This window comes from Pagrus pagrus (genome assembly GCF_965226575.1).
Source record: "Pagrus pagrus genome assembly, chromosome: 9".
Classification (NCBI taxonomy): Eukaryota; Metazoa; Chordata; class Actinopteri; order Spariformes; family Sparidae; genus Pagrus; species Pagrus pagrus.
Genome location: NC_140193.1, coordinates 29,158,500 through 29,185,695, shown reverse-complemented (window position 1 = coordinate 29,185,695; position 27,196 = coordinate 29,158,500). Strand labels below are relative to the sequence as shown.

Below are 27,196 nucleotides of genomic sequence, written 5' to 3'. Positions count from 1 at the left end.
AGTTGAGTCTGTTTATTTGCTTTATTTTAATTTGTTTGTTTTGTTTTCTTATTTACCCATACCTGGCTGCTTAGCCCCCGCCATTAATCTGGTTTTGTGTTGTTTATTTTGTTAACTGCAACTTATTTCTTTTGTTATTTTTGCAGCAGTTAGTCAGTGTAATACAGTGTTTTGTTTATTTGTATGAATGATGTCCCACTAATTTGTATTTGTTTGTTTTAGAAGTTGAGAATTTAAAGTGGTGGGGGTTGGTGTCCTCCAGTGGTGGTGTCCCCTCATATGCGCTGTGCTGTCTACCCCTGGTGCGATCCTTCACGTGTGTGGACTTGTGATTGGGGTGACCCTCTCCTGGATACTTCACTCCTGGTGGCCCACCTCTCCACTGGTAAGCCTCAGCTTCACCCATTTTCTTTGCCCCTCAATAATTGTTTATGTTGTGTTCTCTGGCCTTTTATTAGTATTGTGTGTTTAAAATAAAGGCTTATTGTTGATGAAACCACGTCTCTAGCCTCGTAGTATTATAAACCTATGTGCTCTTGAGTGATCAGTTTTGGTCAGAGGTAAAATATTATTCCTTGGGTGAAATTCCCAGAGTGGCACTGTTGGCTCCTCCTCAATTATACCTGGTTGACCTAACCACCCGCCACATACACAATGTCTCACCATGGCACAGCTCCCTCTGCAGAGAAGTATGACGTGAAGATCTTCCTGACCCTGGTGGCCTCTCTTGCAGTGTAGTTGGCAGCAACTCTCCCCAGACCCAGCAGTGGCTCCATCTCACCAACCAGGTTGTTTTCTGCATGAAGTTGTGTAGAAGACAGGTGGTCTTCACACGTCTGTGACCTCTGGCCGGACCTCAATGGCATGCCTGGTAATTGAGGATCCACTGCTCTCTTGGAAGGATGCACCTGGCGAATGGTCTCATGAGGTTGTTCCGGAGTGCAAAGGCCTCATCAATGCTTGTGTTTCCACCTGCTGTGCAACAGCACGTTTCAGCAGCAACCCAGAAGAGGCTGACGGAAGCGGATTGCAGCCGCAAAACTCTGCACAGAGCAGCAGAAAGGCTTAGTGCATCCGCTCATATTCAATATAAAACACTCAATGCCGACTTGGCACAACAAGGTCAGACATATTTACAATAAACACACTTAAAACGTACAAATAACGAAATGATTTAACTATGTAGCCTGCTCAACACACACAGTAGAAGCACGAAAATCAAGGCGAAATTATGAAACACGCTAGGTAACAAAGATGCGCCCAGTTGAATCAAGGGGTTACTTTTACGAGAGTTATATTCGCGCACTGTCTCCATTACTCTTAGAATCATGCTTAAGAGGGTTAAACATAAACATGTCCAACAACGCTGACATGGTTCACAGTACACCATTAAGTCTATAGTGTGGAAGACATTTGGATTTTAAAAGAAAGAAGGAAAATTGGACAAAATCTGGTTGATTGTGCTATTTGAAGAACAGTGATTAAGTTCACTGGTAGCACGATGGCAACACTCACCTGGAGAGATGTTATGATAAAACATATTCGGGTGACTAGTAGTAATTATGTGATTGCTAGTACGGTTTACACAAGCAAGAAAATGCAGGGGGTTCCCTGGTTTTTCATCAAGTATAGCAGATATACTGATATGCTTCATAAAAGTACTACCACTTTCATAGAAAGTTTATTTCGATTCATAATGGAAAACAAATGACTATATGAAACAAATGTCAAGAACGGTATCAGATTGCATCATATTGCATCAGATTGCACTGAATCATACTGAATCATCCTGTATTAAAAATGTATCGTCCTCAAATCATATCAGAGCCACTGTATATAGATGCGTATCATATCTTCTTATTAGGGAGAGATGCACACCCCAATTCCATGCCATGATGTTTAAATTATATTTTCAAGGTATCTTTATAGTGTTAGTGTGGATACTGTAGTGAACTCAAATGTACAGCAAAGTGTACCTGCTGAATTGCAGGAGGGTTTGTTTCAGGTTGAAAATACAGATTCACTAAACAAAACCTCTTTGGCCATTAGCAGCTCCATATGACACAAACACACACAGACACACACAGTAAGGCACAATCTGACTCACACTCACAGTCATTAAGGCCTTCCACATTTGTCTCTGGACACTGAACAGCTCTCAGTGTGTAGCTCATTATTTTTTCCTGTTGGATGTGTACCTCTCTGGCTAAGAAAGTTTTCACACCTGCTTTCATTAGTCTTACATGATGACATCACTGCAATCAGAGGTGTTACTGTAATACAGAACAAGCTCAGATTTTGTTTTTCATTTCTATCATGACAAAACATTTATGATGCAACCTTAACACATCAGCACATGATGCAATATTTGCTTAAAGGTTCTGATCACCCAAAACATACAAAGAGTAAACATACTTTTTTGACACTTATCATGAGTCATAACTCTGAGAAACAAAAAGGATTTTTTTTCTTTGATAAATGCACTCATTTTCTGTTTATCACGCAGGCAGGTGTGTAAGTGCAGACAACAGGAAGTTGTTTCTAGAAGCATGTTACAATTTTGCAGAAATGCTGTGCATGGAAGCGAAATACATTTTCAATGTTACTTTCATAAAAGTATATGTAGCATGTAGCTGAACTACCTAATAACAGACTTCAGTCAATTGATTTATTATTTCAGTGGCAAACATATCCGTACGTTTTTTCTTTAGGTCCTTGTATCAAATGTTGGGTAAAATGCCCTAATAACACAATTTCTTTTAATTATGTTGGATTTCCTAGAACTCTCAACATAAATGCATAACTACACACTTGTCTCGACAAACTTCAAAATTCCATGCAAAAACTAAACTCTCCACCCCAAACAATGTAATCTATACATCAAAACCAAACTTTGCCTTCAGACATCACACAAAAGCCATCAAGTGTACATACACTATCAAAAAGCTCATCAATTGAAAACACTACCTTAAAACCTGGTACTGCAATGAATAATGGCACTTCTGGTTTCCCCCCGAATAACCTTTTCAGGACCTTTGTCCACAAATCATTTTTCAGCATCTGCATCTGCAAAAAGGCCTAGCGTCTTTTTTCCGAGTCCTCCGCCTTTTTTGTGTGCTCCGAGCAATTGGGATTGAAAATCTCTCAACTATTCAGAAAGGCGCTGGGGACATCACCGCCGCTTTTTTTCAGGTAGCTAATCATATAGCATAAGGGGAAGGACTTGTCACCTTTGCCGCCACTACCGTATGTTGATAACAGGTCATCAATTAGCACGGCAGAATTTAGCGTGTTCACCAGGGTCTTGGGTTTAATCAAAGCCAAGCTGAGGTCATAACCTGTGTCTGATGCAAAGTCAACTGACCCTGGTTTAAATGCAGAGTTTACATATTCCCATTGCACACAAAAGCCTGATCTTAATGGGTTTAAGTGTGTCGACCGTACGCGACGTTATTTACTCTTAACCTTGTTAGCATAATGTTAGCTATCTGGGTAAAAGCTGAGACGAAGGGTTCAATGAGCTGAGTGGACTACTTTATCTCCTGTTGGTAAGTTGTATCTAAGGTCCATCATACTAACTGGAGTAGTGAACAATGTTTCCATTACATAAGAACTGTAGGTGATTGTAATGATTGTTCCAGCTATCACTCAGGCTCTCAGTTGTTAGGGAAACAGAGTCACTGTTTGTGAAAAAAAACACGAAAATATAAGCAAATTGGCTTAATCATTTTTTCTTTGGCAAGTGACCATGGTATAAGAGGGATAATGCCCTTCAAGGTGTCCATAATCAGGAATTCATGGACTGCGTTGAGGCAACCGTCCTAATTCCTGATAAAGAATAACCTCGTCGGGCACTGTCCCTGACATGTATACATTATATATAGTGGTCCATGGAGGCAGAGAAGGTTGTTCATCCTCTATTTTTGATGAAGAGGGATATCACTCAGGCTCTCAGTTGTTAGGGAAACAGTCACTGTTTGTGAAAAAAAAAAACACGAAAATATAAGCAAATTGGCTTAATCGTTTTTTCTTTGGCAAGTGACCATGGTATAAGAGGGATAATGCCCTTCAAGGTGTCCATAATCAGGAATTCATGGACTGCGTGGAGGCAACCGTCCTAATTCCTGATAAAGAATAACCTCGTCGGGCACTATCCCTGACATGTATACATTATATATAGTGGTCCATGGAGGCAGAGAAGGTTCATCCTCTATTTTTGATGAAGAGGGATAAAAATAGTAATTGGTTGAAATAAAACATTACCAAATCTGTGTCATTCATAAAATAATTGTCTAGCTATAGTGTACATTTACATGACATGGAGGGTTGGTTTTCCTACTGTCCTCCCCAATTATTTAAGTCCCTTGTCACTATAAATGTGTGTGTGCCATTTAATTCCTTTAGTAATTCATCTTCAAACTGAATTATGCTCCCCCTGCTGAATCACAAAGAGTGGTTTTTGATCGGCGTGGCCCCTCCAGGGAGGTTGTACGTGGAGCAAAATGAGGAAGGGCCCCACCACCACCTCCACCATCTGCCCTCTCTGTGTTTCAGCAGGAAGTTCTAGATGTCCGTAACAAAGACATTAGTTAGAGGAGCATTTTTTTCTAAGCCTAGTGCCGTCTCTGAAATGACTTGAATAGAAAAAAAAGCACTTGTTCAAATCAAATTCCAGCAATTCTTGTACAATGTTGAATTTTCTGATGTTGAGTTGGTCTTAGACTTGGTGCTAAGACTATAATCTGTAAACAGATAATTGTCATAGTTACATTAAAAAGGCCAAGATTTTTAAATATTTAAATATGTAACAAATCAAATTAATAATCACTTCAGTTGCTTGTTAATTTGATTTGGCAACAATTGTTGCCGCTCTTAAAGTGCTGTTTTGGTTTTGGCAGCTAATGCAAGTTTTTAAATAAAAGAATATGTTGTCTCCTCTAATTTGTATCAATTTCATGTAACTAGAGTGAATGGTCACATGACCAGGCCTCTTTACTTCCTGTTTGCACCGTTGGCGGGAAATTGAGAAATTAACAAGTTTGAGAAAGTCTTCCTCAAACTTGTACAAGAGGAAGTAATTAAATTACCTTAATTAACAGATATAAGTGAAATTGTTTGTACATATATTATTTGAAGGGTCTACTACTGATATATAATGAGAATTATATGCCTGCATAAATCTTTTGATCATAAAATGAGTAAATATAACCACGGCAACATTTGTTGCCGCTAGCATAACACATAGTCAGGTGTCAAAAAGTTTTAGCTGTTTATTCTATTTTTCTTATGTTTTTCTATACACACCTTAAAACTATCAGAGGTTTTGGATCTTCTAGACTTAAAAGAACCCCAAAGTGATGTGTGCTACATAACAGTCATTCCTACAGTTGAAAAAGATGCGATTGAAAGTGACTGTGATAGTGACTGCTCAGTACCAAGGCGAAACAGGCCATTTGCCTGCTAGACTGCTGAATGGTGAAGCAGAGGTGACCTATCTGGAGGATGAGAAAGCTTTTAACCTGATAAGTCCACAACTACCCCCAGACCCTCCCTGCCACCCCAACTCCCCCACTCCCTCATCTCTCACTCCAGCAGCATTTGGTGTTGAAGAAAACCCATTGCCGCAAGTTGGTGAATCTCCCACAGTGTCCAGCCAGAAACCCAGAACACAAACCAGAAAAAGACGATGCCCTGAGGAAAATGAGATCCCACAACCAAAAAAAAGGAGATGTCCTGAAGAAAATGAAACCCCAAAACAACAAAAAACCCAGAAAAAAAAAAGCTTCAAAATAAACAAAATAGGGACAGGATTTTTAAAAGATCACAACGCCCAGCCACATCCGGTATACCAGATTTTGTGACCTATGGTCCAACTGCAGCAGATTGCATAAAACAAACTAAACCTGACCCTGTTGATTTGTTCCTTTGGATGAGTTGCTGAGTTTTTATGGGGTTCTGCTCACATCTGGCTACAGTTCAGTACCACGGAGGCACATGTATTGGTCATATGACCCTGATGTCTACAATGAAGCAGATGCAATAAGAAGGAACCGCTTTGACGAGATAATTTATTTTATTTTTATAAACTAGTATCAGTTCTTATTTTGTAAGTTCAAACACTTTTAGCTCTACTGTTATTTAACGGTTTTATGTGCTTTGAGCTGTGCTTTGCTCCTGTGTTACGTAAATCAAATTTTGTTTTTATATCTTTTGCACTGTTTTTGAGGTACAGTAAATACTGACAATGTGAATTTATTTTATTTTTTACAAACTAGTATCAGTTCTTATTTTGAAAGTTAAAACAATCTTAGCTCTACGGTTATTTAACTGTTTTTATGAGACTATGAAATACAGTAATTGTGTTGTTGTCCTTGTTAGTTCCCTTCAGTATGCATTGAAATGATATCTAAACGTATCTAATAAAGTTCTAAACGCATTTGTAACCATGCCTAGTTATAATATGTTACTCATGTTCATGTTATTTTTATTGTTTAAAATAGGTCAAATCGAAGAATTTGTGTAAATTTAGACTATGCGGTTTCCCACCGGCAACAATTGTTGCCGAGTATAAAACCTACATTTTCACTAACATAACCAACATGAAATGAAAAAATTCATACATATTATATGCTAGGGAGGTCTAAGGAGTGAAATGCATGCACTTATTTTGCAGGGAAAAATTTGGGATTAAACGGGTTACGGATCTGTGGGAGGCACTTAAAATGTCTATGGTTGAAGGAGGATGAGCGGTAGGAGGTGCTAAGATGTTTCCGCACCTGTCCTGTTGATGAGAAGTAATCAGAATATATTTCACTGATAGCAATGGCCTGTCTGGTGGCATTGTTGCTTCCAACCTGTCTGATGTCCTTGGCACCAAGGAGTGGCTCTGCTGGCACTGCAGGCACTGGCACAGAGCGATCATCTTCCCACCTCATAAAGTTGTGAGGCATGCATGTTGCTTTCGCAATCTTCTGTGCCACCTCTGGAGACACACCAACCATCCTGTGATGCAGCTTCCACTGAGCAGCCATGATGCTAAAGGGGCACTCTCCTGGCACTGGAAGGCCTGAAGTTGAAGACTTGCCCAGCGTAGTGCCTCAGTATGTCTCTTCTGAGAGGGAAGGCCTCATCAGCCACAAAGACATAGGGGACAGGGCCAAGTTCCTCTGCACCAGGAAGAGTGGTGTTTTCAGGTAGGTCAAGTGTCCCTTAGCGTAGGGCCCTGCACTAAGCAGATGCATGCTGCGTTCCCATCAATTGCACCGAGGCAGTTCGGAAAGGCCCAGAGGGTACTGAGATTCTGAGCAGTCCTCCACCAGTCTTCCTTCTTGGGCACAGACATGTAGTCATCCAGAAGGCAGCTCAGTGTTTTCCACACGTTGACTAACTTGTGGCGGTGCACCACAAAATCAACACCGACCGACACATAGTGTTTCGTTTTTTAAAATTTTGTTTAATTTAAAACACAGAGTATTCAAATACTCTGCATTTCCTTTCCCTGCTCTCCCTCCATTTCTCTGTCACTCATGTTTCTCTCTCTCACACACACACACACACACACACACACACACACACACACACACACACACACAGCCCCTCCCCTCCGTGCACACTGTGTCTGTCTCCACCAAAACAAGATAATCTCTGGAAGTAAAGGCGTGGAAGCTTGATATTTGGTGCAGAGAAGACGGCTGGCGAAATTCAAGAGTTTACGAAAGGTTGGTATCTCGTGAACACCTGTACACAATCACACATTAAAAAGTGGTATAAAAAATATTCTATGTTCTGAATACAATGCTGTCAGTGTGTTAATGTTGTAGACCTGACCCAACCCTTAAGCAAACAAGCGATTCCTAGGCCTTCTTTAGATAGTTAACTAGTTGCAAGTTCACGTTAAAATGCAGTTGGGTTGTCGAGGTTAACACACTATGTGTAGCTGCTGTGAATCAAATAAACTTCTTATAGATTATGTTATGTTATTTTTTTACTCTTACACTGAATGTTTGCTGCTTCAATCCAGATGAGTATTGAAAAGTATTTTCCGCGACTAAAAAAGGCACGTGTTGAGGATGCGGACCAGCCGGAACCAGAGGTATCAGTCTGAAATAGAGCTGAACAGTCCGACCAGAGTGATTAGTTATGTTATTAATTTGTTTCGAATATTTTCAGGCTTCAACCAGTGCTGCTCAAGCAGAAAGACAGGGTCAGGAAGAGAAATAGATCAGTCTAACGGTAGACATTGAAGAAAGAGATGTAGGAGAGGAGGAGGACAGCAGCCAACATACTGCTGTGAGAGCAGACAGGTGTTGGTGACAGAGCAGAAAAGAAATTAACAGTAAAGTTGTGAAGTAGTAGTAAATGTACAGTTTAGGTTTCAGTTAAGGCCCTTTGAGACACAACGCAACAATGGCACCCCTGCGCTCTGAAACCCATTATTTCCAATGGCGTGCGCCTCGCAACGACGGCTACGCAAAGCACGTTGTGTCTCAAAGGCCCTTTAGTCTCTGAATAAATGCTGCAGCTCCTCATGACCCAGTACAGTTCCCGTGTCTTGCTTCCCAACTGCTGGGTAAAGTAAGGGAGGTTAGCCCCGCAGTTAGCATGAACTTCGTCCTTGGAGGCAAGACAAAGTCTCTGCTGTGCTTCCCGACCACGGAGAGAAGTCACCCCTTCCCAGGTGGGCTGAATAAACCAATAGCGAGCCTGTTAGAAGGCGTAGCACGTACGAAATAGAAGTAGAGTGAAACATGAATTTCGAGTGGTGGATAAATAATGAATTTTTAAGTGAAATAAATCTTTACACTTTCTCTTCAGAGTAGTGCCGGGTTCAGACAGGACGCCGAAGCGCCGCGATTAGCTGCAAAGCGCCGAGGAGCGGAGCCATTTTCGATTCGGCGCCCATGTTAACCGATGGTGACGTTCACATAGGTAGTGCCGGGGTGCTCTGCTCCGCTGCCGGCGCGCGCCGTGCAGCGATCGTTTCGGCGTCTGGTCTATTTTTTTCACGTGACAGAAAACTACTCATTACTATGAAGTGGACATACATTTACAGTCGTCAGGAAAACATGGCGTTGTAATTTTATGCGGTTATTTACTTTCCTATGGTGAAAAAACAGCTCCAAGTGTGACTACAGAACAGCTGAGGAGCAGAGCTGTTTGCCGACCGGCGCGGAGAAATTCGTGTCTGGTGTGAACAGAAGGGCCGTGGCTCGCGCGAGAATTTCTGATCGCGGCGCTTTGCGACGCTTCGGCGTCCTGTCCGTACCTGGCGTAGGCCAGATTGATGCATTTATTTGTTAAAATTGACAACATTTTCTTCCTGGGGGCATATCCCCTCACCTTTTTCACCCCTAACCAGTTTATGCTTGATTTTAGGCAACTATCATATCGAAGTCATAATTTTGGTATTATTATTATTAGTGTACCTAATAAAGTAGCTGGTGTGGTCTTCTGCTGCTGTAGCCCATCTGCTTCAAGGTTCAACGTGTTATGCATTCAGAGATGCTCTTCTGCACCTCGGTTGTAACAAGTGGTTATTTGAGTTGCTGTTGCCTTTCTATAAGCTCGAACCAGTCTGGCCATTCTCCTCTGACCTCTGCCATCAACAAGGCATTTTCACCCAGAGAACTGCCGCTCACTGGATAGTTTCTCTTTTTTCGGACCATTCTCTGTAAACCCTAGAGATGGTTATGCATGAAACTCCCAGTAGATCAGCAGTTTCTGAAATACTCAAACCAGCCATCTGGCACCAACAACCATGCCACGTTCAAAGTCACTTAAATCACCTTTTTTCCCCATTCTGATGCTTGGTTTGAACTTCAGCAGATTGTCTTCACCGTGTCTACATGCCTAAATGCATTGAGTTGCTGCCACATGATTGGCTGATTAGATATTTACGACCAGTTGAATAGGTGTACCTAATAAAGTGGCCGGCCACTGCACAGCGGTTAGCAAGACAGACAGACTAGAGAGAGATGCACCACAGGCTGCACATCAACTTAATGTTACAGTTATTTGCTGACATCAAACTTGGAGAGGAGAGAACACAAGTTTACCTAACTGCTGTTCAATTCACTCTCATGGTGTTTTTTTCTCTCTTTCTTTTTGTGACAAGAAGGATAGCTCTTATTTTATCCTCTTATTGAAGTTGTATACATTGACACCCGCTTTTGACCTGAGGGGGAGGCGGGACCCTTGCTTGGATTATACTCCAAGATGCCTACTATAGGCATGTAAAAAAGAAGTGAAAAGTAAATTTATTCTGTTAAAAGTTCAGTTATGAATATGTCAATTTTGTCTTTTCCTAGAAAGCGGAACCAAAAACTTACAACAGTAACAGTCCAATCTGCATACTGTCCATCGTCCTGAATGATGAAGATGGAAATGCAGTCTTCCTGCAGCCATGTCAAGTCAACATAATCCTTGATGGCAGAGTGGTGACATCACCCCTCCATTCATGGCCTGATGCCCTCATTTACCTCTTTGGTCTTATTTATGCTTTGCACCTAAATTACCCAAAATCTATGTTAAACACCTTTCTTTTCATTGTGTACTCTTACACATTGATGGAGACAAACTGAAACCTAAAATCTTGGCCTTGAGCAAGAAACTGTAGGGTTTTTCCATCAGCCCGGGTTGGTACGCTGTGAAAACATGCGCTTCCACTACAGCCTCAAGGGGATAGCCATGTTGCGCCGCGTCGCTGTGGTGGTCGCTGTGTGGTCGCTGTGGTGGTCTTGTTTGGTAGCAGGGCCGACCCGTGCCGGTCTCTTTCCCTCAGTTGTGTCCTTGGTAGCTAAACTTGCGTGTCTGTGCTGGAGACCAGACAGAAAGCTCTGTTTTTAAGAATCTCTCTGTGGTTGGGAGTTTTATTTAACTCCTGTTTTTCTGTTTGTACTTTCAGATATGAGCCTTATTTTACTGTTTACTGATTGCTTTCAGCTGTGTTGGAGCTGTGCTAAGTTACTGCTAATGCATACCAAACCTTTCCTGCTGTTGCAGCTTGACATTAAAAGCTTTCCACTGGCGAACCAGAGAGATGCTTTTATTGTGAAGAAGTTAAATGGAAAAACCTATGAGGTGGGACAATTGATTCATACAGTGTTATAACATGATATGATCTGGCACAAATATTGTGATAGTGTTACTGAGCCAGAGTTGTATTCCTTTTGGTCCCTAAACTTTTTCCCTTTCTGGCAGTTGCGCCTTGTGTCAGTTTATGCCTTTTTTATATTTGAATGATGGCATGATTTCATATGTGTGTGTGTGTATGGTAAAAATGCTGATTCTGTTTTTGGTACACTGTTTTGATTTCATCTGTCTGTAAAACTGAAATCTCTGTTTAATGGAATAAATAAATACAGTATAGGAATGATAGCTGCAGTTTGAAAAAAAATATTTTACTTTTTATAGGGGTATCTTTTCCTTTATGGTTACACACATATGGTGTATTATAGATACCTGTCAGCTGTATCATCTTTGCACTCATGCTTTTACTGTGGGCAAAATATTGTTAAGTATTGTATTTTTAGCTACCCAGCAATGCCCAGCGTTCATTTTCAGTATATTTACTGCTTTGTTTTTGTAACAATACAAGGGAAAAGTTTGAATTCATCACCCCTTACACGTCATACTGTACATGGATGTTCCTGTAACCCACACTATGATTCCAGAACAAGTGTTGAAGGAATAGAGAATGTTAAGGTACGTCACGCAGATTGGGACAAGAGCGCCATCTTGTGAGGTCATTCAACTATCAAAATATATGCTAAGTGCAAAAAGTATGTGTTGTTAATTGGCCTTGAACTAAATAGGCTACATTGGCTTTATAAATTTTAGTGAAATGAACTCAAAAATCAAAAATTGCTGACTTAAAAAAATTATGTCGTGCTCACAAGGGATGAGTGTTTGTGTCAAGTGAACATAAAGTTTTTATGTCATTTTGACAGTCCTGAACATTTGTGTGGACTTCACAGTAAAATTTTGTGTCATGGATAGATTGGGGTTTACAGTGCATGGTATCATCCATTATATATTTTCTATATAGATATGTACAATGAATTCTTAATATTAACCTTTTCAATCAATGTTTCCAACATCCATCTTAATGGAAGCTACTGTATATTGTGACGACCCCGCCCTCTCCTGGTCGTCCTTTGTTTGTTTTTCTTGCAGGCTCATTTCAGGTAGATGGGTGGAGCTGCTGATTTGATGAGATTCACCTGGGCAGCCTGGGCCCAGGTTATTTAGCTGGCTCCTCATTCCCATTTTCTCTCTTTCTGTCCACTGGCTGCCTGTTTGGTTTGTGTGTTATCATCACCACACCTCAATTACAAACAACACTGCATACATTACTGACTCTACAGACTAGAGACTTCGTTAGTATGTTGTTTTGGGTTGCATTTATAAATAAAATTTCAGTTAAAGTTACTTTAAAGGTGTGTGGTCTCCCACTTTGTCTTGCTCTCTGAGCCAGGGCTATGACAAAATGGGGGCTCGTCGATCTATTTTTGAGTGGAATTAGACTTGCTGTTTAGTAGGTTTCAGTCAGTTTGTGCCAGTTTGTTTTTTCCTCAGGGATTGTTGTTCAGGGTGGTAGATTTTCAAGTTGCTCTGTTTTGTTACTGGTAAAATGGTTGGGAGATTCACACATGTATGATTGGTTTGAGGTTTTGGTGATTGGTTAAGGGAGTTTTTGGTCCTTTTGATTGTGTTGATCCACTAAGGTATTTTCCAGATTTTCTTCGGTGTGGACTGGCAAGAGGAGAGCAATTGTTATAGGAGTTTTCCCCGGGTAGGAAAAGGGGTGAGTCCTGTTTAGGGGGTTCATCTTTCTCAATTTTTAGGCCGGTGGTGAACGTGGGTAGAGCAAAGCTCGGGAGCATCTCCGTGGCTGTGGGAAAGTGGCCAAATTGCTGGTTTTCTTCACTCCACTGGTTTAGTGTGCATAAGTACCCCCCACATGTGACTGCCAGAAGGCCAGGGTTGAGTTGGTTAGGTAAGATTTTTTGTTTTGTTTTTGTTAGGTAAGGTTAGGGGGGAACTCATGATTTTTGGTTTCTCTAAATGCTGGTCTGTGTAAAGTAATTGGGGAAATATATTGTGGATTTTGTGCTGTTTGCTTAATTGCTACCTTAAAATCAGGGTTTTGATAATGGCTTTGGTGGATGAGTTTTTTCACTCCCCTTTGGATCATCTTCTCAGTCAATACACTAAAGATCAGCTTTTAAAAATAGCTGAGCATTATGACATTGAGATTGGTGATAAACGGATGAAAGAAGATATTAGAGCCATTTTGAAAGCAAACTTGGTGGAGGCTGGAGTCCTTAAAAGGGAGGAGTTTCAGCCCAAGGTGACCTGTTGCATTGGCTGCCCCTGTGACTTCTGCAGCACAGTTGGCATTTAGAACTGAGTGCCACCTTGATAGTTTGGGTCCTGCTGGAAGGGAATTTGAGGGTTGGTTTGATGATGATTGGTTTGATGATGGTTGGATGGGGAGGGAGGATGGTTGGTTGAGATGGTCCTGAGGGATCAGTAGAAGGTATGACTTCTTTTGTTACTCCCAACCAACTGCGGAAGGTCGTGTCTTTCTGTCAATACTGTAAAGTGAAAAATGTGGCTATTGTCCATTCTGTTTTGATGTGATCACTGTATTTTGTAAATAATTATGATATATTTTTGCAGAGTACCTAGTGGGTCTCCGCTCTTAAGGGGGGGTGACGACCCCGCCCTCTCCTGGTCGTCCTTTGTTTGTTTTTTCTTGCAGGCTCATTTCAGGTAGATGGGTGGAGCTGCTGATATGACGAGATTCACCTGGGCAGCCTGGGCCCAGGTTATTTAGCTGGCTCCTCATTCCCATTTTCTCTCTCTGACCACTGGCTGCCTGTTTGGTTTGTGTTTTTTGTGTTATCACCACACCTCAATTACAAACAACACTGCATACATTACTGACTCTACAGATTAGAGACTTCGTTAGTATGTTGTTTTGGGTTGCATTTATAAGTTACTTTAAAGGTGTGTGGCCTCCCACTTTGTCTTGCTCTCTGAGCCAGGGCTATGACATATATAATGCTTACACTGAATGATGTATATCTCCATTCATCTGCTGACTGGTACCAACATTTTTTTTCTGATTTATTGTATTTTATATTCAATTATAATAATTTGCATTGCTTTTTGTTTTTACACACTTGCACATTAAAGTTTAATTACTATTACTAACATTTTTCTTTATTATGCAGTTTTGCTGGTCACTGGTTGGCCTTTGTCCAGTCTCTGGCAGCATGTTGTGGCTTTACTGGTATGGAAAGCTTTGCTCATCATCAGTGGATGATCCTCCTTCTGATAGGAAATGATTCAACGTGGAAAGACCTGCAACAGGCCAGCCTACTACATGTCTGGGTGTTGATCAAACATAACTCATTAAAATGAAGCTGGACGGTTCTCCCTCTGTTGCTGTTAGTAATTGTATTCACTATCAAATGTATCAACTCTTCCTCCTTTCTTGTCTTGATGTCTGAATGTTCTGTTGTCTTTGTCTGTTCTCAGTATAAATTATGTCACCTTTTATTATGTCACATTACATTTTATCAATAAGATTTCAGACAACCCTTTTCTTAAATTACCCTTTAAAAGCTTAAAAGTAAATATGTGGACAAAATATGAAACAGTCACTAAGCTGAAATGATACAAGTTTGTGGCCTACAGCAGCAGATGCATGTATGTTTAGCCACATTTCAAGTCCACGTGTCTATTAAAAAGCAGGTAATAGTATCATCTACTGTTTGTATTGTGTAACCAGGTGAAAGAACAGCAGCAGGTTGCATTTTAGATGTAACATCGACAATGGACAACAGAGGGAGACACTGTTAGTGTCACAGACGTGTGTCTACACACACACAGTACATCACATACTGTAAAGACACAAGACAACATCAGCTGCCATTTGGTCATTTCAGGATTTTTAACTTTTCAGTGCTTTTACTCAAAATCTGTTGGAATAAATATAACACCATGTTGTGCATAAACTCTGATTTTAGTCACATCTTCAGCTTTTTCACACAGATCACAGGCATTCTTAAAAAAAAATACAGACAAGAACTAATTAGAAAAAAAGTAAGTAGGGACAATACTGCAAGTACTACTATACACTGCAATGGACTGATGGAATTATTCCATCTGTTATACACAAATATGCCAATGTAATATATAACAGGTGTACTCCTTATTCTACCTTTGAATGCACATCTTTTTTAAAATCATCATGTAAAGTACTTTAAACTGCATGCACACTGCACTTGATAATGGCCTTTGATGCAAAGTTCACACAAGGTTTGCACTGGCTCTGACCCTTGCTCCTGTAGGTGTCCTTAACCATATTTTATTTTGAGGGGATTATATCAGTTTAGCTTGCGTTATACTTTGATACATGGAGTTTGGCGCATCTGCTGTTAGCAAGTCCAAACTTTGCCTGGTTCAAATGGAAGTGTTACCTAACTAGTGTTTTTTTAAATGGGTTGCACCATTTATCTTACCTGTTAAGAGTAAAACAGTAGTAGAAGCAACTAGCCAAAACTTGCCAATTATAATGTACATTTTGAAGATTTTAAAGTACATGTTAAAAAATAACACTACATACCTCAACTTACAAGCCAGTAACATTTGACTGAATTGGTAAATAGCGCCACGTTAGCATAATTCACAATCATTTTAAACTAGGCTTTAAGGATCATACTTATTCAGGAATACTTTGAAATGTTATTCCTCTTTGTATGCAAACATAAATAAACCTATGGTAATACCTACATTTACAAATGTAGACATCCCGTTAACGTGGTTGTTTGCTCTTTATTGGATGGTGCCTGCCATTGGTCCAGTGGCCCATTATCCAAAAACCAGATTGTACAGAATATACCCCACTGGACCAAAAGGCCAGTGTTCCAAAAGCCTTTTGTAAAAAAAATACACACTCTGGTATCACTAACTTGTTCATGTGACTTAACTGCTGTAACTATAACGTACACCGTCACGCCAACTGGGACTGTTGGTCAGCATCAGGAGTACCAGGATGGTTCACCATCAGCTGATGTGTGAGAGTGTGCACATCCAACCTCATCCAAGACTGCCTGGAGGTATTATAGCTGATGATTTTAATAATGCTCTGCCCCATGTTGACAATGGTACACTTACTCTTTGTAAAACCAGTTCTCAGAGGAAAAGGGAGGACACAGCTTCAACCCCTCTGTCGGGGAATTTACTGAGTGCATCAGTGGTACACGTCATCAGCTTGCAGGTAAGTACCGCAAACTGCATTCCTGGTTTTGGTGCGCAGGAGGAAGATGAAGATAGCGATCAATGACTTTTCTGGTAGACTGTTTTTTTAACCAGCCGTGTTACTGCTGTTTTACTGCCGTGTTACTGCTGTGTTACTGTCGTGTCACAGGCACTGTTTGGAAAAAAGCATTTATTTAATTAAACTTTTAAAAAATCTTTCTGTGTAAATATCTCATGTTACAACATGGACACCTGCGGCTTATAGACAAGTGCGGCCTATATATGTACAATTTTGTTTTTCTTTTTAAATTTAGTTGGTGCGGCTTATATTCAGGTGCGCTCAATAGTCCGGAAATTACAGTAGTCATTTGATCTGCGTCGTCATCTATAGTCAGGTTACCATCATTGTGGTAACGATGTAGACTGAAATCGTAAAGGTTAGGTTTAGGCTACCAAACTACTTTAGGTTTGGGAAAAGATAATGTAACATACATCACATCAGGTACATACAGTACGTTAAGTCCATTAAAACAAGTCAATGTTGAATTTTAGTTTTAAACACAAGTCTCCTGGGTCAAAGTCCTGAGTTTGTTTGATCCGTCCATCAACCCCAAACTCAACCCTACTCAGATTTTCTGTCTTTACACTACATCTGACATTTTTTTTGCATAGTATTTGGATGCATCTGTTTTTCAAAGAACTTCAGAGGAATAAATCACCTGACAATAAAACTTGAGTTTGGCGAAGTACTGCACCCCTAACTGTCCATCATTGTGAGTTTACACTTAAAGGAATTGTAACTACATTAAAATTATTTAATTCTGTCATTGCTGTTTCCATTTGTCGGTCCCATCAGCTGAGGTTGCATCATGTGTTCATGTGTGGATTTTACATCATATGTTTACTCCAGAACATGGACGTTTTCCTTCACACCTCTAATTGGAATGATCCCTCTGAGATTAGTGCTTGCAATCATCTGACATTAATAGAGGAAGGTGTGAATCCTTGACAAATGTCAGTCATTAAAGAACATCCACGTATAGTCTATGTCGATGTTTGTCTTGTTAAGTGCTTGACACAAAACCAGTCTCAGGGGCTTGGGTCAGCCAGGCAGAAGATGACTGAGCGCAAAGTTTGAGTTACGTGGGAGCCAATGGGGGCTGAGCTCCCATAAGGTTGGTCTGAGCTCCCATGAAAACAGTAAAAACAATACATCACTAAAACATTACCAACAACCATTATTTTAATCACAAATAATACATTTTTCAAACAGGCTAAAAGAAAGGAGGAACTAGGGACCATATTCTCTCTGAATGATACTGACAATGACCACATAAGTTTCTCTCTCTGCAGCGTGCACTGCCATATCTTTTCATATTTAAATTAAATAACTGATCTACTTGAATAAATAACTGATCTAGTGAGGCATTTATTGGATAGCAGTCCCTGTGCCATGGCAGTGTTTCTTGACCAAAAAAGGGCTTTTGATACGGTGGATCATCAGGTCCTCCTATCTAAACTATCCCATTTTAATTTTTCTACAGAGGCTATTCAGTGGTTCAGATCATACCTATCAAACAGAAAACAATGTGTTTATATTAATAATGTTAAATCCCCCTATCTCAGTTGTTCTCTTGGGGTTCCGCAGGGCTCTATTCTTGGGCCTTTGTTGTTCCCCTTGTATATAAACGACCTACCAGATGTGTGTAACAATGTCCATTTTCAGATGTATGCAGATGACGCCGTTGTCCTCGCTCACGGTAAAAACTATAGTGAGGTGTCTAAGACACTAACATCTGTCATGTCCAATGTTCAAGAATGGCTCACTGCCTCATGTCTGTATTTAAATACACAAAAAATGGTTTGTATGGCTTTTTCTAAAAAACCTGTTGTTATGCAAAATTCTAATGTATTTTTGAGGGGGGAGGAACTAAGTTTGGTGACAGAATTTAAGTACCTCGGTGTCACTTTAGATCCTAAACTATCCTACAAAAAGCATGTGAAAAAAGTAATCAAAACAGTTAATTTCAATCTGAGCAATTTCAGGCAAATAAGATCCTCATTAACTGAAGAAGCAGCAAAAATATTTATGCACTCTATGATATTCTCACATATTGAGTACTGCTTCACAATTTTAACACAATTTCAACTTTAACGGGAAAAACCATACTTAAACCCATTGAATCTCTATAAAAAATCCCTGAAAATTTTCAACAAAAAATCTTTCTCTTACCATCACTGTGACATCCTTACACGCCATAATCTACTGAGTTTCGACAGTCTTATCACTTTCAAAATTGCATGCTGTGTTTATAAGATTTTGAATGGACTTGCACCTCCACCCCTGAGTCAGTTTCTTGAACGCAAATCCACCAACGGTACAAACACTAGAGCTATTATGAGAAGAGACTGTGCAATTTCATTTAGGGGCACCTCCTTCTCACAGTCTGCTATATCAGTCAGAGGCAGCAAAATCTGGAACGGCCTGCCAGCCTCCATAAGAGACTGCTCTACCTTCCTTATTTTCAAAAGGCAGTTAAAAAACTGGCTCAAGTCCAACCAGACCTGTAATCATTTCTAAGTGAACACACATAGCTCCCCATGCCACTGCGCATGACCGCCCATGGACATGTGCAGTGATATGGGTAAACCATAAGGAGCACTGCAGCACTTTATAAATGTACTACCTCTCATTTCATTTCATTTTAGCACAACTCCCAACAAGAAATCGTGTTCCGGTCTCTGCATTGTTGCACTTCATCCCATTTACCCACCTCTGACAGCTGATTCAAACCCCAACAACTCTCATGAGCACTGCAACACTTTACTTGAGCACTGTAGCACTTTATTATATTGTATGTCTTTGGTTTTCGTTTTTGCTTCTTGTTTTTTTTTTTTTTGTTGTTGTTGTTGTTGTTGTTCGATTTGTTTGTTTGTTTCTTTGTGTGTATTACTGTCTATCTGTTGTCTTTGTTCTTAGTAGTGTTTCTAGGTCCCTTGTGTCCTTGTATATTTAAATAGCCTTTAACATCTTGCCAGAGGACTACAGTCGGAAATTAGCCTCTGGCTAACACTGGCACTTTTACAGTCATGTTCATTAATGTGCACTAAAATAAAAATAAAAATAAAAAAATAAAAAATAAAGACACAATTATTGCACAAAGTGGGCCGCTATGTGTGTGTGTGTGGGTGGGTGTAAAAGAGGCATGTTGTAGAATGCAGATTTTATTAGCGTATTACATCTACAGTATACTGTACTACTATACTGTATGTCCTTTACCATTATATCTCTTGTCTGTCTTGCTTCCTCTTTTTTTCAAAACAAAAGACCCCTCTGTGGCTCAGCATTCCCCAGGGTTGACTAAAGACAGGATCAAGCGTCAGCTGGAGGTGATCCCATTAAAAGTTTCCAATTCTTTATTTTCATATGCATTACAATTACAGTGAAGCAGTCATTGGTATTGAAGTTCTTAATTCTCAGGCTCCCAACAACAATGCTCAACAATATGTATAAAAAGAAAATCACACAAGTAGGAATGAGTAGCTAAGATGTAAGACAAAATATAAAAAGATTGGAACCAAACCATATGTTACCAAAGAAATAGAAAAATACTGATCACTGATATTACAAGCTCACAACATAAACAAAGAACATAAACAGACAGTACACTGTGGCAGACGACCTAACCATTGTAAATGATGAGAACCTGAGAAAGATGTTGCAAATGTACAGACTAAGTGACCTATAGGTCTGGCTGCCCATGCTGTGCTGTTATTGTGATGATGGAGCTGTAGAGACAGAATTAGACTTTATTACACAACATTAAAACTAGACAAATATAATGGAAGAATGTGCAGTTCTGGTTGTAAGTATGTCACTTCCTGCAACAACAAAAGAGAAAACCAGTAGAAAAAAATTACTTGCACAATATGTTACTGCCCTCCTTTTGTTGTATGCTCTCTTACTTTTTATACAGTATATTTACAGCATGCAAATGTGTATGTGGAAGAGGCGTGGAAATTTCTTGATTCTAATGGTGCGTTCAGACCAAACGCGAAGAGAATATTCACATCACGTTACTTCTGTGATATTGATCGCAGGATAATACATTTTTACTTGCATGTCTGGCATGAGTAATTCAAATTATAAAAAACATGGGAGAGACGAGACAAAATCACAACCATCGCTGCTCTCTACCTGTTGTGAAGTCTGGGAGATGTTGGAACACCCAACTCTGTCGTGTCTGGGTCCACAACACCATCCAGTGCTCCTTGAATTTCACCGTCTTCTTCAGGAGCTGCGTCTGGATGAGTGCCGCTTCCAGCGCTACCAATAAATGGATCAAAAGGACGCCGAACTAACAACGTCTGTCGTCAGCTTTTAAAATGCTTGTTCCCTGAATGGAGTTCGGATCAATCAGAGCTATGCTGTGCTGAGATTGGAGCTGCTCTATCAACAGTCAAAATAACAAAATATAAATTAGGCATAAATATGGCAGCTACCTCATTGTTTATACATATAGGGCCAGATCCACTAAGATCCCAAATTGCTTGTACTAATCTGCATGGGCAATCTAGAAATTTGCGTGTGGCGATTTACTAAGAGTGATTGCGTTAATAACAACAGGTGCAAACGTGTTGGAGACACGCCTATTTAAATGAGGGTTTAGCGTGTTTCATGGTTTTGAGGGTTACATGCTGCCATTCCGACATGCCGCTATTTAGACAGTGACCTCTAATTGTCGGAACAGCGGCATTAAAGCTATTTTTCAAGCGTCCCACTATTTCGACATTGTTTTTTGTCATTGTCGGAGACATGTCGGAATAGCGGCATGTCTAAATAGAGACATGTCGGAATAGCGGGATGTCGGAATAGCAGGCGAACCCCGGTTTTCAGCATGGCGAGTTTAAAGGAGCGAAAGCGCAAAGTGAAATTCGACCCTTTGGAATTAGAAGTGTTGGTAGAGGAAGCGAATAAACATTTCAATGAGCTGCAGCAAAGGAATCTCACGGTCGCACAAAGGCCGCGTATACCGTTGAAAACGGGAAGAAATGAGCGCCTCTGAGCGACGTGAAATTCACTGGAATCGCTTGAATGATGTTATCAGAGCGATCTGTCTAATTGTGCCGATGAGCGACTGCAGCTGAGCAACAGAGCGACTTTTTTGGAGCGACACGAGCGACAGCGACAAAAATAAAAGGTCCGGTGTGAACGCACCTTTAGACAAATCACGGTCAGCGGATTGCTGTTACTCTGTAACCCATCGCCCAGAAAAAGGATGCAGATATTCACGTTACAATAACAGTTATATTTTGCTGTTGAGGTATTGTAACTTCTCATTGGTCAAAAAAAGGTGAGGAGGCCATGGTTTAGACTTGACTTCTCCTATCGTTGGTGCACAGGCTGGTCCCAGCCTCTTGGCAACATGATTCCTCCAATCCATGAAGACATCGCCCTGTGGAAAGACCCTCCCTCTTCCTGTTCTCTTCCTGTCTCATCCTGCACTGCTCTGCACTACTTTGAGTTCCTCTAAGACACACTTGGCTATCATTCCACAGACAGATACCGCTCACCACAAGGTCATCATGTGCAGGCAACATTGTTACAGAGACAAAGGCAGCTATGTTCTCTCTCTCATCCTGGCTTGTTTCTCCAATGTCTTGACCCTTCATAACATGGGGTCAATGCTTGTATTAATCTCATCAATCAACAGGATAAGTACAGCTCTATATGGGGACATCATTAAAGGGGAACTACTGTTTTTTACAACCTGGACCTTATTTCTAGCATAAAATACGATCATTTACTCACCCAGATAACTTTGGTGTCATTTGGCGTCGTTCGGACGAAATTAGATCCAGTGGAGCGCCGCGTATATCCACAGCCGGCTTGTTTACCTGTAGCTGCTACTGCTAGTTTGACCCCGGATGTTGATAACAGACAAGCCCGGACTCAGAGGGGAATAGCACTAGCGTATCATGACAAAATATTGGTGAAATGAACTAGTTTCATGGCAGATAATGCGTTATATAGGCTGTGCTTCGGTGCCCGGATCACTCGCATTATATGGATACAGCGGCACTCCACTTGATCTAGTTTCGACTTCAAATGACACAAAAGTTATCTGGGTGAGCAAATGATCATATTTTATGCTAGAAATAAGGTCCAGGTTGTAAAAAAACGATTGATTGACTTTGGGCCATATTTCAAAGTAAACAACATATTTGGTAACTCATTAGCTTCCCATGGACAACAGCTAATGTTGGTCTTGAACCACTTCCTAATTAGCATTACATTTAATGTTAATGTTAACAATATGACAGGAATTAATTCTAAAATATCAATGCATATCTTGCATACATTTATTTAAGCCTGAAAGTGAAATGCAGGGGATATAATCAAACAGTAATACTAACGTTAGTTGATGGGTTATCAAATATATTATTTTACCTTGAAATATGGCCAAAAGTCCCTCTAACTTTTCACCATCTCATCATCTTCTCAGTTACTGATCAATCAATCAATCTGACAACTGGAAATTTGTTACGATTTGTCACATTCTTTATGTTATTCGACTTGCAACTTAGAACATAGCAGCATAACATTATCCCTGCATTTGAGCTTCCCACTCTGAGCATACTGTGAATACAGTCAATGGGGAGTTTGCAAGCTATGTTGATTGTCGATTTTCCAGCCTCAGCTGGACAATAAACTTGTAAAGTTAGGTTACAGTGTTGCTTATTATGAATTGTGGGCGAACACTCAGCTAACGTTTCTTATGTTAGGAGATGTGATCATGGAATGCAAAGATCAGGAGCAAGTAATTAGAAAAAAGGCACCCATTATTTTGAAAGCAGACATCTCAAGGCATGTCGGATTTTCTGAATTTGAAGCTCAGTTGTACAAAAGTTGTGTGTACTTTCTGCTTCATAACAATTACAAACCATGGTAACTGTTTTCACCTGAAGCTAACCTCTGCAGCCATAAAGAACACATCAAGCCCAGCTAACCAGACAAGAATTGAGTAACCTGATAAAAAAAGTGCTAAAAAATGCTTCTATTCTTGGAAATGAGTGAAGTGTGCAAGTGTACAGAATTTATAATACTGATCCTCCTGAAAACACTGATTGACACTGATTTCAGGTTTGGAAATTTAAATTTTGTTTGAAAATTATGAAAAAAATTACAATTTCAACAGATCATAAGTGGTACAGTATTGACCATAATTAAGTTAATGATACAAAATTAAAAAAAATAAAAACTTTTTTTTCCAGACATGGGGCCCCATTCATAAAACTCTGAAGAGAATTCACACCTTTTGCCCACGTACAAATAAGAAAATGTACATACATTTGCCAGTGTGCAATTTCCTTTTATAAATCCCAGATCAAATTGTCCACATGTACACGAACCAATGACACATGCTCACAATCATTCATAAATGGTTAGATAGCCCTTAATGAATATAATACATATTCAAATGTCCATTATAGTGGGTTTTGTCCTTGCAAAAATGGCAGAGCACAGAGGTATGAGGAGAAATTTCCCAGACTGTGAAACAGACGCATGTGGGGGAGATTGAGGCCAGGAAAAAAAAATTCTGTGAGAGCCATAACCCTGGAATCACCAACAAAAAGGAGATTTGAGCCAACATGTAGCAGCAGCCATCAATGCCTTCAGCTTTGAGAGTCTAACCATGTCAAAGGTGAAAAAGAAGTGGTCAGACCTCAAAGTCACAGCCAAAAAGCAGATCTGCCTATATAGGCAGATCATAACTGCGACTGGTGGGGGCACAGTGACTGTGGGCCTCTTTCCCACAAATGAGCGAATCGTTTTAATTATTGGGGAAGCATCAGGTGTCGTTTATTTTCATGGCCAAAGAAATATTACTTAAGGGGAGACACTACAGGTCATGCACGGTTCAGTTTTTAGATTTTTTATTTTGCTTGCATGTCTTCTTTCAGACTAGTGGAAAGAAAATGCCCAAAATACACATTCACAATCAGTATAATCATTTTGTATTGTACTCATTCATTTTAGGCGTTAGGAGTTTTGTATGGATGTAAAAGGAAAAATACACGTGCACAACGTAAGATAAATAAAGACAAAATAAACTTTTGTTTTTGTTTAATGAAGTTTTTTTTTAAATGATTAGATATACATACATACATACTGTACATACATACATACATATATTTTATGTATAGTAGAACTGTAGGTACCACATTAAAAAACAGGATCAGTGATGCTATGGCTAAATACAAGATAAGTCCTACAATATTATTTCATTTCCTCAGGAGCATGATCTATTTTCTTAAATGAATCTGACTTTAGGGATCTACAATCTGTGCAATCTCAATTTTGGAGGTGAAGTGGTATTGAGTTAATAATTTTACTTTTTATACCTACTACTCCAGGGCATAGGCTGTATAGGTGAATGCTAAGGGCGCCGTCATCCCCGGGGGGCGTGGATAAGATATTAGTCTTATGTATAGCACACACCAAGCATCTTTTTTTTTTATTAAAATGTAACATCCAGTGATCACATATACTTCTCTTCTCTCTTCAGATGGACTTTTAAAATATTTCACCACCACCCCCAGTGACACAGCATCAGGTGCTCCTGTCCTCTACCTCAGCACAGCAGAGTGACAATATTCTTTAATATGTTTGTGCAATACCTTATTTATATTGTATTTTTAATTCATTTTATGTCACTTGTTTTTGTGTTCACTGTTTTTATTTTGTACGTAAATAGAACATTCTTTAATATGTTTGTGCAATGCCTTATTTATATTGTATTTTTAATTTATCACTTGTTTCTTTCTTCAGTATTTATTTGGTGTGATATTTTTGACTTAAAGAAATAATTAAAAATCTTGAATACATACATGCAGTTTCTGTGTGAGTGAATGAAAATTGATTGTGAAATTGACTGCGATGCGAGGGGGCAAAATTACTGACAATTTAATATCAAAAATCTTTTATTCACTATGCATAGTATCATTAAGAAAGAATAGGACCCCGTCGAAAGTGCAAAACATACATATGCAATTACAGAAAGTAGGCTTTTTGAATAGGGCCAATTGTCCTCCGTGTTGGAAGAAACAACCCAGATAGCACATTATGTCTTGCAGATGTTGACACAATGAATAGATAGCTATTAGAGAATAGGTTCCTCCCCATCAGTATCATTTTATACAATGGCCAGTACCATAGTTAAACTAAATTATCTTCAAACTGCCACCATACCCTTTGCTCATGCTCGCCCTCCTCTCTCTGGAATGTACTTGTGGCAAACACACACAGTTTGGTTTGAGTAACATGTATTAGGGCATATGGAGATAAAACAGTATTGTTACTGTGATTATTATCTCCCAGTAAACCTCCCAGTGCACAGATGTCCACTGTTAATGAAGTTAAAGCCCTAACAAATTAATATGTTATCACTGCCACTACATGAACTACTAAAGCACGTTGAGTTTAAAATTCAGATGTAGTAATAACGATGAACACAGCTGGTTGTCTGATAGAGACCATGACACATGATGGTTTAAAATATAAGCATAAGAGAACAACGCTCTTCATCAGACCATGACATCTTTTTACTTGATTTCAGGGACTTGTTAACAACAGTGAAATTCCATATTCACAGAATTTGGGTTACTCACCGGTTAGTTTCTACAGTAGTTTAGCATCACAAGAGTCATGCTGCAGTATCTTAAGTGTTACAGTGAGTTTAATAGATTTTCTAAACCAGGGGTAAAATAAGGCATAGATCACAGGGTTCACACAGGAGTTAAAATACATCAGCCACGCTGTAATGGTTGAGGATGAACTACTGTCTTCAATATCCTGGCCTACAAGGGATGGGGAGTAATATGGACAGAAACATATTAGAAACACAATCACTAAAACACCAAGAGTCTTGGCTGCTTTCATCTCAGATTTCTTAGCAGTTACACACACTGAACTCTGCCGTGTGACAGCTGCGATGTGGGACCTCATAGCTTGAGCCTGAGACACAGCCACCACAAATACTCTCATATACAGAACTATGATGACAGTAATGGGGGCAACAAAGGTAAAGACAAAGTCAACAGCTCCTCTGATCTGGTTGAGGACCACTACACACTCTCCATAGCAGGAATTGTGTGAATCAGGATGTCTCAGAAAGTCCTTTAAAATGACACTGTTATAGAAAATAGAGCAGATCCAACACAGACAAACACAGACTTTTGTTCTGTCCAGAGTAACTCTGGTGGTGTAATGTAGAGGGTCACAAATAGCAAAATAACGATCGATTGATATGAGCACCATATTTCCAACTGAAGAAGAGGTAATGATAAAATCTGCAACATAACACAGAGCACACATGAGGTCACCCAGGAACCAGCAAGTGTCTGTCAAAAGGATCTTAACCGGCATCAGCAGGAGGCCCACAAGGAAGTCTGAGACAGCCAGGGAGACGATGAGAAGGTTGGTGGGGGTGTGGAGCTGCCTGGGGAGGAAAAATCATCATTAAATCACATTATCATCAATGATAGCTTGTTAGTTAATGCAGTAGCAGGAAGGGCATTCATATGGATATAAATCTATTCTGGAGTGCCAGGTTAAACTATTTTGTCACAACATTACATTTAAATATAAATTTCTTTGTAAGAAACACAAATGGAACATTAACATTAAAAGAAGACATGCAGTTTTCATTCTGAAAATAAATTATTTTATGCTGAGCGTTTATCTGTACCTGAAGTGGGAGATGGAGATGATGACAAGCAGGTTGAGAGCTGCAGTGAGCAGAGAGATGAACGACAGCAGAATGTTAGTCAGCATGGTCTCAGACTGAGATGGTGTAGGTTTCCTGCAGGAATTGTTGAGGAGTTTTGGAAAGCAGAGTTCAGCTCCTTTTGTAGTCTCCAT

At 39.8% G+C, this 27,196-nt stretch overlaps 1 protein-coding gene across 1 annotated transcript; it reads right to left on the bottom strand.

Moving 5' to 3' along the window:
• Window positions 1-659: 659 nt before the first annotated feature.
• Window positions 660-27,196, bottom strand: LOC311262150 (trace amine-associated receptor 13c-like; the record flags this gene model as incomplete). The annotated part of the gene is made up of 3 exons (XM_084361380.1): window positions 660-908; window positions 26,006-26,774; window positions 27,024-27,196. 3 exons carry the CDS (start codon window positions 27,194-27,196, stop codon window positions 660-662), a joined length of 1,191 nt encoding a protein of 396 aa, XP_084217506.1.